The sequence below is a fragment of the Pristis pectinata genome, chromosome 26, assembly GCF_009764475.1.
Source record: "Pristis pectinata isolate sPriPec2 chromosome 26, sPriPec2.1.pri, whole genome shotgun sequence".
Classification (NCBI taxonomy): domain Eukaryota; kingdom Metazoa; phylum Chordata; class Chondrichthyes; order Rhinopristiformes; family Pristidae; genus Pristis; species Pristis pectinata.
The window spans coordinates 2604741-2618710 of record NC_067430.1 but is presented as its reverse complement, the minus strand read 5'-3'; the positions used below and the strand labels follow the sequence as shown (position 1 = coordinate 2618710).

The window sequence follows — 13970 nt, the reverse complement described above, 5'->3', positions numbered from 1 at the left end:
CTCTGTTCTCGCTCCAGATACTGCCTGGTCTGTCGCTGGTTTCCAACATTTTCAGTTTTGTTCCACATTTCCAACATCTGCAGTTAACTGCTGCTCATCTTCTGACTGGCTCCGGTGTTACCCATTTGTTCTCTCCCCACAGATGCTGCCTGACCTTCTGGGCTTTCTTAACGCTTTCCTTTGTTTCATGTTTCCAGCACATCCTGTGCTCCGCATCGCTAGATCTAGATGATTTTTGTTGATTCTCTCCTCTGTTCACACCTCCTCCAGATTAGCCCCCTTTGAAAAAACATTCACCACCCTCTTAGTTTTCACCAAGCTGCACCATTCAGTCTCATTTGGGTCACAGACACTTCCTTTGTTCTCTCCATCCCCCCAGTCTGAAACTTAAAGCACAGCTGCTTTCCAAATGTTCTCGGCTTTGATAAAAATCCATTGACCTGCATGAGGCAGCTCAAACCAGGGGTGGCAGAGCTGCTGCCTCAAGCTCCAGAGACCCGGGTTCAATCCTGGCCTTAGGTCCTATCTGTGTCGAGTTTGCACGTTCCCCCTGTGAACACACAAGTTTCCTCCCACATCCCAAAGATGTGGTTTGGTCAGTTGTAAATTGCCTCTAGTGTGTAGGTGAGTGGTAGAATCAGGGTGGACTTGAAGGAATGTGGGGTGAATAAAATGGGATTTGTATAAATGGGTGCTTGATGGTCAACATGGAGTTGGTGGGCTGAAGGCCCTGCTTCAGTACTGTTTGACTCTGTACTACAATCTTTTAGACAAGCCCAATTTGTTTCTGAAGTATTTCTGCTGTGTCTTAGTGTTTTATTATTACTGCAATGAAATAGATTATTAAAGTAAATGCAACATATAATAACATAGTACAAGAAGAAAAGTCTGATGGCCAGTTTGGTCAAAAAGATGCTATGTATCTGCTGGAACAGAGATATGTCTAACTCTTGCTGACTTGCTAAGGTCAGGACACCAACCTAGACTTTAGTGGTGTTTGAAGCTGGCAGATTACCGATGTTAGATAGATGAAGTACATTAGGAAGGTGCAAATGCACATGAAACAATTAGCTGAAGCAACATTGGACAAAGGAGCAGCTGGAAGTTCTAAAGCATCCACTGAAGCAGAAGACGTTTGCAATAGAACGCGAGATAGTTCACGTGAAGGTTCCTTTCAAGGAGTGGCTCAGTTTGTGACGGCAAGCCAAGAAGGTAAGCTCAGGCTGCAAAAGAAGCAGGGCCAGTAATACAACATAAAATGTACTATTGAAAGTGACATGAGGTGAGGTAGCTCAGGAGGCATGGTTGAAGAGAAAGCATGCAAAAACAAGGAGTTAGGAGACAGAGAGCAAGAGCAACCGAAAGGAAGAGAACTTATAGTAAAAGGACCCAGCAGGAGGAAGAGTGACTCCACCAGTCTCGGGAGGTGGGACAAGGCAGCCTCTGAGGTTCTGAGAAGCAAACTATGATTATAACCTAATAAATTTGTTGGGTTTATAACCAATATACCTGTGTCTATAGTGGCTTATTGAAGTTATAACAGAGCCGCTTGAGTTAATTTAAGTTAAATCTTAAAAGTTAAACAAAATTACAAAATGGCAAGTCTCAAGCCTGAAATGTCAACTGAGTTTCTCTCTTCACTGATGCTACCTGAACTGCTGAGTATTTCCAGCAATTGCTGTAAACCTTATGGTTGACAAAACTAGGTGACAAGAAGTGAGGATCCTCAAATGGTTCAAAAGTATCATTAAGATATTATAAAGGCAATTTTTTACCGGTCTTGTTACCTGAACACAAATACATTGGGTTATATAGAGATAATTACTTTTGGTGATTTTTTTTATTCATAAAAGATACAGCAAACTGAATACAGAACTTAATTCGGGTAAATTCCCCAGAAGTGTATTACCCATAAGTGCATTACCCAGAAGTGCATTAGTAAGGATAGGCAGTAACACCTCCGCCACAATGATTCTCAGCACTGGTGCCCCACAAGGCTGCGTCCTCAGCCCCCTTCTCTACTCCCTATACACTCACTGTGTGGCCAGATCCTGTTCTAACTCCATCTACAAGTTTACAGATGATACCATCGTAGTGAGCCATATCTCAAAGAACGATGAGTCAGAGTACAGGAAGGAGATAGAGAACTTAATGACATGGTGTCATGACAACAACCTTTCCCTCATTGTCAGAAAAACAAAAAAACTGGTCATTGACTTCAGGAAGGGGAGCGGTGCAAATACTCCTGTTTACATCAAGTTCCTAGGAATGAACATCACCAATAACCTGTCCTGGTCCAACCACGTAGACACCACAGCTAAGAAAGCTCACCAGTGCCTCTACTTCCTCAGGAGGCATGTCCCCTTTAACCCTCACCAATTTTTATTGATGCACCACAGAAAGCATCCTATACGATGCATCACAGCTTGGTATGGCAACTGCTCTGTCCAAGACCGCAAGAAACTGCAGAGAGTTGTGGACACAGCCCAGCACATCATGGAAACCAGCCTCCCCTCCATGGACTCTGTCTGAATTTCTCACTGCCTCAGTAAAACAGCCAACATAATCAAAGACCCCACTCACCCCAGACACTGTTTTCTTCCCCCTCCCATTGGACAGAAGATACAAAAGTTTGAAAACACGTACCACCAGGCTCAAGGACAGCTTCTATCCTGCTGTTATAAGACTACAGAACAGTCCTCTAGTATGATAAGTTGGACTCTTGACCTCACAATCTACTGTGTTATGATCTTGCACCTTATTGTCTGCTTACACTGCACTTTACACTGTAACACTTTATTCTGCATTCTGTTATTGTTTTCCCTTGTACTACCTCAATCCACTGATGTGATGAAATGATCTGTATGGACGGCATGCAAAACCAAGTTTTTCTCTGTACCTTGGTACATGTGATAATAATAAACCAATTTACTCTATTAAAAGCTAACATTGGACAATTTGAAAAGGGAGCTCAGTGCAGCCAGGGAATGGATAGAAAAATATCTTACAAATTCAACATAATATGCATAATAATCATTCAGAAACCATGACACGATCTAAATCAATATTTTTATTCACGTTGTAAACTTTAAGTTACATTCTGCATAGTTTTCACAGGCCAGGCTTTGAAGAGTGAACCAGTTTAAAATGTGCAATATTGTCTAGGGTTCACAAGTCACCATGCAAGTTGGGTCTCTCATTTTTCTGGAACTCTTTCACTCTGCCCCCGCTCCTCGCTCCCACCCGCAGCCCACCACTCATGAAGCTAAAATTTTTTTTAAAAGTAACGACAAATAGGGCTACAGTGAAAAGTTCCATTGAAATCAAGTGATCACAATGACTAAACATGCTATAATAAAGGTCATTTAAAATGAACGTTTAATACATGTCAGCTATATTACCTTGTTCACTGGACTATAAAAGAACAAAATTAGCAAGTAGATGCTGCCAGATTTCTTTTTTGGCCCCTTCATTATGAAGGATATTTATTTCCATATTTTTCAAAAATAAAGCTGCATTTAAAACACCTTAAGTTATTTCAAAGCCAAAGTGAGAATACTTTTAAGTTACAATGTAAATGGATTCTCATTGTCCATCTACTGGGAATCCTTAGGTTTATTCCATTGCAAAAATAAAATCAATTCTACCGTGCTATAGAACAAAAAAAATAACAAAATCCCAGTGGCTTTATGATTCAGGAGCCAATGGAGGGCATTATGAGGAGGTAAGGAGATTTTAATTGATCCGGCTATAAAAAGCAATCTCACCTTTTAAGTTATATCAATATTCTTGCCTTTTACAAGGTTAATAGAGGAGACAGATGAAATTGCATTACTTTGTTCAATGTTAACACTTGCGGTTCAGACGGTTGAAAGGCTACATAAATGTACAACTCCAGTAATAATTGCCTGTCACAATTAAATATTATTCCATGACATCATTAAAGACCTCTCTTTTTGATTATCTATCCGCTGTTCACATCCAGCAGCCACCGCGTCATGGATTGTAAATTCGGCTAACTCTATTAAGTTTATTACTTAAAATCTTAAATAGATTGAAGACATGTTCACATTTCTACCGAATTATTTAACCACTTGAGAACGGAACAGGGCATCCAGCTTCCAAATGGTGTTAGCAATTCAATTTAAGTCTGCTCAGAGTGGCAAATGCCATTACAGAGGAAATAGAGCATTTTAAGGTTTGGTGAGCAAAATGGGTTGAGAAAAACTTAGACAAGCTGTCAGCTGATCAGCCAGGTATCGTCAATGGCTCGGCATTTCAACACTTTCCCATTCACATCAGGTCCACGCTCCAACAGTGAACCACTTCCACACCGTTTATACACTTACCACTCAAAGACAGCTCAGACACTCAAAGCAGCGTCTGCTGAGAATTGAATTTTAAAAAATCCCAGAAGTGGTTCCATTTCAAACTCATGGAGGAGGACAAATCTAGCTAAAATGTCAGAGACTCCAGGGAAGAACGTTCTTCATCCCATTTGATCTCAGCATTCCTCAAAAGCTGACCTCCCATATTCCCTTTATAGCTCCTGCTTCCTTAAACAAAGCTAGTGCCCTAGACTGAGCAAACTGTCCAAGCCACAACTCACCTTTCCTATAAAGAGGTAAATCCTACTGTTTGCCTTTTACAAGCTTAATCTCAGCCACTTCCCGAGACCGTTGCTTTGATTTACACTCACTTCCTGGCTATCCAGTGAGACTGAAACTGAGGATTATGTTCATCCCACATTGTTCCCTCAAATACTCGGTATGGCCTCTCCTTTGAACTGTTTCCCAACTACCCTTGGTGATTTTATTCAGAGACTTTCTCATCTGTTCCAGTTTTCAAAAAAAAAAGACAGATCAATTGGAATATATTTGCTCCATGTTTTTTGTTCTAGTGCCTGGCATTTGAACATTATGTCAAATATGTTTAGCTCATCCATTCTCTCCCCTATACAGTATATAAAATTTGATCAATTGTAGTTATTTTCTTACTTTATAATGGCCTTGTCTGACCAAGCTTCTAGTCCTATCAATGGTTCTGTATCTCACATTTAAATAAGTATATGCATTGGAAGGACACGAAGGGTGTGAGTTAAGAGAACACAATAGCAAAATACCACTAATGCTGGAAATTTGAAATTAAACATGCCAGAAACACGCAGCATCTGTGGAGAGAGAAAACCAGAGATAACATTGGGGGTGGATGATCTTCTGCAGTCCTTATGACAGGTCATCGATCTGAAACATTAACTCTGCTTCACTCTTGACTTAACTCTGTGCTTCCAGAGTTTTATGTTATTTAGATTATAAGAATGTTTTTGAGAAAGTTCAGGTCTGCAGTCAGATAGGAGGGGAGAGAGGGCACTGGGATAGGTGAAATGTTTAGTATTATAGAAAACTATAGAGCATGCCAAAAAATTAAATCACTGGACATTAACTGATGTCCATGGAATATAAATTTACATCTGATGTGCTAAAAGTATGAGGAGGAATTAAAAGACCAAAGGAAATAGCTTTGATAAGGTAGCCTACCTTTATCTTTGACCTTCCCTAAACTCTTCTGGGTGACTTTGCAAATAGACCAATTTTAACAAATCTACCCAGACAATTACACACACTCAGCTTTCAAAACAGATGGTCAGTAACACCAATGGGATTTTTACACAATCAGGCATGGACAAATAGATATTAGTTCATTTCATTGCCCAGTTGGATTTCACCCTACACTAGCTGGAATTAAAATTAATCGAAAATGTTTAACATGATTTGGAGTTCATTACCACCTCTGGGGTGAATGCTAATAAATTGGAAGTCTGATCGCCCTGCTAATCAAATTCTAATTGCTTTAAATATGTAGCCTCAAGTTAAAACATTTTAAATGCTGGTAACGATTAACAGCATTTTTTTGTGAATACACTGGTAGGTAACTGAAGGGAAGTATATTCCTGACAAGTTAAACATGTCAACACGTTCTACAAACCTGAAGTGGAGTTGCTCTCTATCAAGTACTGCACTGAAACTTGCATCTAATGGGAGTAAAACTTGCCATCTGCAGAAGGATTACTTCTAATTTCAATTAGAACGTGATCACTAAGTTCATTGCCGAGGAGTCGTCAACCAAGACAAATAAACAAACCTCAGATAAGCATCACACTGCTGAATTCATTAGGGGGACAGAGCAAATTGGTTTCTTTAAATATTGGTTTCAGAGGGGTACTGAAGAAGTAGATGATAATGATCTTGGTGTTACCGATGAAGGCTACGTGGTTGTGGATAGTGGTGGTGAGCCCAAGAATGTGGGTGCTACGAATGTGGTTAGTACCCCAGATGTGAGGTTGTGAGGTTTCTGGTATGATTCAAAATGTGAACCTTTTGAGTAATGATACTGGCTGTGCCAGCAATAGGTACATTTGTCTTGTACATTTGGTCAATGAGGCTGTGTTCATTGCAGATAAGAATGATGTCACTTGTAGGAGTTCGTGTTAATTAATGGAATTTCTAGGTGATGAAAGGTGGAAGACTGAGTGAGCTGGCGCAGGTAATGCTGATAAGAGTGGTTGAGATGAGAATAATTCTGGTGTGAAGAGAAGATATGTAAGGCACAAAGGTGAGTACTTGAGGACCCAAAGATTGCTTAGAGAGAATTTTGGAGCCTTGGCCAGGCAGTTGATGTGGGTGTCCCACCTATGACGAGCGTCCGCTCAATATTGACGATTTAAAAGTCCATTTTAGAGACAGGTTCGGTACAAGCAATAATAAGGCCGCCATTGCTAAATTTAGTGTGGCGATGCACCTTGCTAAAAATACTTTTTTAGTTGGTGATGTTACAGAGGAGGTTAGTGAGGCTCCAGAAAGCTTTAGGATACTGTGACAAGCTGCAATGGGCATTTTTGAAGGATTGCATGGCAATTGATAGGAGTTTCATAGCTAGTATTTTTATGTTATGCATATGATGTAGAAAGACTTCAGGCAATCTTAAAAATGGCCGCACTGTTCTCATCACTAAGACTGACAATCCGGTGAAATTGAACGAGATAGATAACTGGCGATCTATTACAATCAGATCAATTATGAGAACTTTTACCAAAATTTTGGCCAAGAGATTAATGGATAGTATTTACATCAATGATTGTCAGAAGGGTTTTACTATTGCAACCTCTGGGTGTAACCAGAACATACCTATCCTTAATAATTTGTTATTAGGAGTCAAGAGAAATTTTATTAATATTGTAATCATTTTTATTGATTTGGCAAAGGGGTTTGACTCTCTCTGGCATGTTGTCAATGGGAGAGCCCTGGAAAGACTTAGTGTCTGTAGGGAATTCAGTGAAATAGTTTTAGATCTCTATACAGATTCCTCCATGGTCAATGAAGACAAGAGAGGTAGGACCTCTCCCATCCCTATCAGGAGGGGCGTGAAACAAGGTGATCCCCTCTCTCCCATTCTTTTTAATTGTGGTATGGACATCCTGTTGTGTTCGACGAGAGCGATGGCAGTGATTGTACTCCAAATGGCTGTGATAAGTCCTGTGCGGATATCGCCTTCACAGACGATGTGACTGTCGTTAGCGGGTTGTTTAAGGGGATGAGTCACAACCTCAAGATTGTGAAGTGATTCTATGCTAAGACTGGTCTCCAAGTTAATGTGGGCAAGTCTGCCAGATTTTATATGTCTGCCAGAAATAAAACCTTTAGATATATAATAAGGTTAATCACTGGAAAATCATCGTTAGATTTAGCATTCATAGAACCAGGATCTCATGGAACATATCTGGGTGCAAGGACTGATCCGTGGATTGGAAGTTTTAGTGATGAAACTGACTAACTGGTTAGATAATGTTGACAAGGCCAGACTTACTCTGCCCAGAAACTTGAGCTGGCTAAAGTATTTGTGACATCCCATTTTTATTACTCTTTAATCTTAAACGAGGTATCAAACACCTTGTCAAGATCAGTAGAGGTTATTAGAAAATTTGTTGAAAAGATACTACATCTCTCAAACTTGCATTTTTTTTCTTGGCATTGAAGTAACTGAACATGCAGTCAATCAACACTGCATGAAAGGAAATGTAACTACAGCCAACATGGGTCCAAACAGACCAGTAGAGAAAGAGTATTTTACATAAATGGTGGCCCAATTCCTCTTCACTTCAGTGCACCAAGTGATAAAGAAAGTCAGTTATTTTAAAGTTCTGGGAGCAGTCTTTTAAAACTGGTTTTGAAAAACTATTATATTCATTCACAGTTTGTAATTCATCAATAACATTTGGATAACCTTTTTTTGTTTATTCAATGGACTAACTGTAAATATCAGCAAGCTCAAACATCTTGCAAATTATGTTACACATGCTGGCAACCGTAAGCTAGAGTAGCAACTTTAACAAGGCATAAGCATGGATTCAGATGTGGTCCCTGTTGTATACTACTTCTGTAAGTGTGAGTAATAACATAAGCCACCCTGAATAATCCAGAGGTATTTCTGTATATCCATCTTGTTAAGCAGCAATACGAAGAACCACATTCTTTAATGTCTCTTAATTCCACTCTTGAGATAAGATATTCTTGGGACGACACTCATCTTTTTTTTATAAGATCAGAGAACATGCAGTGCTCAAGGACAGTGGTAATCAGCCTATGAGCAGGCAAGAGCTCTGGCCTTGCATCTCCCAACGTTGGAACGCCTAGACAAATTCAGAGACTCCCTCTTCTCTGCTGAACTACCTTAGCACGGACCGCTGATCACTTCTGGCCCGTATGATTCATCCCTCATTCTGTTAATGTGAACATCTGTCGAACATCCTCAGCAATAACCCAAGGTACTAACTGCTTGAAATGACTGGGGTACCAGGCTGTAGGAGATCACACAGTACTGTTACTGCTGGGCTCACTGTAGCTTCAGCCCAACAACCTTTCCACTGAAGGATACTGTGTCTCTACAAACATTCAGGAGTTGCAAGATATTAATAGTAATACGTTTCAAAACCTTAAAATCATTGCAACAAAGTACTCACTTCAGAACTAAAATTGAAATGATGTGTGATCTTAAGTTAGATTGTAAAGGAAAATGTTCTGTTCACATTCCTGAAATCTTCCAGTTGTGCTTTGGACTATTATCTTTACACATTTTCATGGGGTCTCTCCACAGATGAGTGTCACGGTCCCATCCAACAGATCATCCACGTTCAGAGCCACAACTTCGTGGTGACCTGAGGAACCATTCTGAGAATCGGGCAATGCCACAAATACCTGTGATCCAACACCAGTCAGAGTCTCCTCCAGAGATATGACCTGCTGGGTGGCTGTCAACTGCTCGGATGCTTGGATAACCTGCATTTTAAAAAAATTTAAAAATCATTATGACAAATTCAATTTTTAAGAACATAAACTGCACAACAGTTCAGATCCTGGAAGTCAAAAGCAAGAATGGAAAACACTGGAAATACTCAGCAGTTCACATTCAGTGGGGTTAAATGTTTTAGGTCAGGGCTCTTCATCAGAACTGGTAGATTTTAGAAATGAACAAAGGAAGTCACAGTGTCCATCAAACAAAATCTAATTCAGAGAAGGAACATAAAGCCTGAAACATTCACCTTTTCGCAGATGCTGCCTTAGCTACTTGTTCTTAACTTTAATATTTTATTTGACAATTTCAAACTTTTGTACATAAAATTTTAGATCCTCAGATGCACTGTCCAACTTGTCTTCCCTTCCACCCTCTCTCTCTCTCCAAATATTTGCATGAACTTCACACAAAACACAACTTCTTGCATTCTGTAACTGCATCCTCATCAAGTTAACGTAAAATAAGCATGGTAGTGGTGGATGTATTTCAGACCGGGAGGTGGTTTGCAGTGGTGTTCCCCAAGTATCACTTACGGGGTCATCATTTTATTCATTTTCTGAAAACAATCCAAAGCAAGGCACGAGGAGCAGCATTTAAAAAAGTCTGCAGATCATGTGAAAGTTGGCAGTGGCAGATGGTGATGAGGATAATTGTGGATTTAAGGATGCTAGATGGAGTTGAATGTGTAAAGGCATGAATTGATGCTCCTTTGCTGCACTAATAAATTGTAACTAGCCAGATTGTGAAAAGTTTGGAGGAACTTTAATAATCACTAGTTATTCCTCGGTTGGATCAGAGGCCACCAAAGGTTCACCATATTGATTCATGGGAGGGTGGGGCTGACCTATGAGGAGAGATTATGCAAACTAGACCTAGACTGCCTTGTGTTCCGAAGAATGTGAGGTGACCTCCTTAAACAAAACAAAATTCTTAAGGGGCTTGGCAGGCAGATTCAGAGTTCCTCAGGCTGTGGTGTGTAGCAGGATCACCAGTCTCAAAATAAAGGGTCTGCCATTCTGAACTGGGAAGAATACCTTGACCCAGAGGATGGTCAATCTTTACAATTCTCTACTCAATGACAATCTGGGAAAGGTATTATGATTAGAAAGGACATAGCAGGGATTTATCAGGATATTATCAGTAACAGTGAGAGGTCTTGAATCAAAGATAACCCAAGAATTTTTCTTAATGATAAGAATCTTTTGATGGAGAGAAACAATTTCTTCTGGCAAATGTGTCAGTAACTAGAAGTCATGCATTTGAACTCATTGCTAAAACACAGACAGGAAATAGGGAAAAACTTCTTTTTTTTCCCATTCTGAGTGTCATGAGAATCCAGGACACTACATAACAATAAATTTACCAGGGACATGGACAGGCACTCACAGATGGGGAACTTGTAGGTTTTAGATAAAATGTAAGTGCGTGAGATGAAGTACAAGCACCCTTTCACACAGGCATTGTAAAATGACCACCTTCTAAGCTGTAGGCCATGATTTGAAACTCCCACACGGCTCCTCACTCTACAGTTGTGAATGAGATGGTGACATATAGCATGCACAATTGCTCTTCACTTCACAACTGAAAAGAAAGTTTAAGCTCGGTAAATCTGTTCATTCTGCCTACATTACAGCCAATGAAAAGCGCAAGTTAATAGGGCACCAAACAAAAAGAACATGGGATTGGTGGAGTCTGGAGTGTGCTCTTGGCTGTCCAGCATCCATGGGGAATGGGGGGTAGCATGAGAATTGATCAAACAAAACATTACTGTACATCACACACGTGTATTCTGTGCACAAACCTTTAAATTGCTGAACCATATGTCATTTCCTTACACTTAAATAACAATGTTTTACATTGCAATTCTATATTTAAGGTTAAACAGCATTAATGTAAAATACTGCAAAAATAAATCAAACGAACGACTGCACCCAATGTCACATGAAGTGACGTCTTCAGAGAGGATGTTGCTGCTAATCAGCCTACAACTGCACTGCCCTGCTGTATGAATGTAGATAAACTAAAAATGTCTCCTTCACACTTATTTTACATAACACTTCAAATAAAATTCATTGTTTTTGAAAAGAAAAATTCCTTAATATTCTTTGAAATTTTTGCCATGAAAATTCCAGATGCATAAATACCAGATAAAAGAGAGTTTACGATAATGACTTTAGATAACAAGAGGGTTTTGAAGAGATGGAAAAGCTGAAGAAAGGGGGAGAGAACCCAGTTAGACTTGTGAGAATTACCTGAAACTGGAAAATTCGAAGTTTCTCTCTCCCTTTGTCCACCTTTTTCATCCTTTCCCCCCCTCATTACCTGGACTCATTACCCTTCCCCCGGTTCCATCTACCCACCACCCTTCCCTCATCTGGTTCCACCTATCACCTACCAGCTTCTGTTTCACTTCTACATAGCGGCTATCTTCCCTCTATACTCTCAGTCCTGATGCAGGGCCTCAACCCAAAACATCAATTATCCCTTTGACTCCACAGACACTGCTTGACCCACTGAGTTCCTCCAGCAATTTACATTGGCCAACAGTTGGTAATGAACAGCAGGAAACTATGAAGTACTTACAGAACTACTGACATTCAAAATTCATTCCAGCAATCCAAAACAAATTAAAATGCAATGCAAATCAGCTTGGTTAACCAGGGATTTAAATATAAATATCAGGGATAAGTATAAAAATTTTAAAACTTTGAAGGAACTTGGCTGGCATAGGGATGTGGTACATCAAATAAGACAGGTTAAAATCAGGCTAACATAAAAAGCCAAATATAGTGGTAGGAAAAAGTCGTTTGTCTATATAAACACTATGGCAATAGGCAATAATAAAGATTTCAATTTATATTATATTCTATCTTCGTGAGTTCATTCCTTTACAGCCATGATTACATTCAGAAAAACTGGCTTAATGTAGGAAATCCAGCAGTCAATATGAAAACAGCAAGCTCCCCAAAAAAAAACAAAATGATAACCACCAGATAACCAGTTATAATGATGTTAGTTGAGAGACAGCCAAGGACAATTGACACATTCAACAATCAATAGCACTATTTTTGCCTAAACATTTACCATTTGGGTTGCCTCTTGAACATTAGCAAACAGTATTCTAGCATGCTTGCTCCTCTGATGTTCTTCCAAGTCCTGCTGAGAACTGAATAGCTGGGCACAATCCCCACAAAGAAAAGTGCTGGTTTGCTGAGTTGAATGTTCTGTGCTCAAATGATGTTGCAAAGCTCCAGGAAATCTGAATGTTGCCGGACAGTGTGAACATTTAAATGGATGAATCCCTAATAAGAAAATTCCACATTTATTGCAAGTCTGATGAGAGTCAATTGAAAGCAATGAAAAACAAATTAAACTGTCTATTTTTTTATATTAAAAAGCCCATTGAAAAAAAGTTAAAGCATTTTTGATTTAAGTAATTGCACTTTACACATCATTCTAAAGGCATTAAACTGCCAGTGCACCATACATTTTATTCAAGCTGGATATTCCAAACAGCTTTGTTAATACAAATGATTGTAGATGATGGAAATCTGAAATCACATCAAAAATTACTACATACAATCAGGCCAGACAGCTTCTGTGGGGAGAGAAAGAAAATCAGTGTTTCAGGCTGACAACCTTTCTTTAGTTTTGTGGCCTGACCTGGGTATTACCATCATTTTCCATTTGTATAACAGTTTTCAAATTTCAAGAAATAGATTAGAATATTCTGCCATATTCCTGTTATCAAAGAATCCACACTGCAATAATTAGTGTGTCAAAGTATTAGGTGTCAGAGATTTTGTTCTTTAACATTTCTTACCCCCTTCAATAACATGAGAGTTCAGGTGGCAGCAATCCTCTCAGCACAAATATGCAAGACACTTTGCAATGAAAACTACAAATTGACCATATAACCATTGGTGTTTTCACCACAACCACACCACAACTGGTGTGTTATCACCACCAGTGATTTTTCTACTCCATGATCTGTTTGATAAGAACTGAAAGACTTAGTTCCAAGATCATTGTAATTTAGAGGTTTATGGCACTGAAGGAAGCAATTTGGTCCACTGTGGCCATGCAACTGGACAGCAGTAATCTTAGGATTTTCTTTTAAGGACCTTTAACTTGGAGCTAACCAGATTGACTTCTGGGATGGCAGAATTATTGTAATGAGGTTAAACAGGCCAGCCGATACTTTCTCAAGTCCCACAGAATGAAAGGTGATCTCCCTGAGATTTCCTCTCAAATTTTTGTGGGGTGAGACAGAGTAGATGCAAGGATGATACTTCCCTCGATTGGAGTGCCTAGAACCAGGGGTCTCAGTCACTGAGGACTGTGATAAGAAAAAAATGTCTTCACTGAGGGGGTAGTGACTGTTTGAAATTATCTACCCCAGTGGTGTGGAGGCTCACTTGTTCAGGATATTCAAGCCAGGGATCAACAGCTTTTTTTTAAGGTATCAAGGAAACCAAGTGAGATTGCATGAAAGTGGTGATGAGATAAAGATCTTCTTGAACAGTGGAACTGGCAAGAGGGCCAAATGGCCTACTCCCACTTCTGTTTCAATGTTCTGTTTCTGGTTCCACTTCTGCTTATCATGTAATCAATAATTTGTC

The 13970-nt window shown here is 39.5% G+C and overlaps 1 protein-coding gene across 3 annotated transcripts in view; it reads right to left on the bottom strand.

The window, feature by feature from the left end:
* Positions 1-3079: 3079 nt before the first annotated feature.
* zbtb40 (zinc finger and BTB domain containing 40) overlaps positions 3080-13970 on the bottom strand; it is a 75154-nt gene continuing 64263 nt past the window's right edge. For all 3 annotated transcript variants that reach the window (XM_052039390.1, XM_052039392.1, XM_052039389.1), the window contains exons 17-18: positions 12433-12650; positions 3080-9332 (exon numbers count right to left, since the gene is read on the bottom strand). In XM_052039390.1, the coding sequence (XP_051895350.1) occupies positions 9132-9332; positions 12433-12650 (419 nt within the window). In that variant the 3' untranslated portion in view covers positions 3080-9131. The remainder of the gene's footprint in view (positions 9333-12432; positions 12651-13970) is intronic.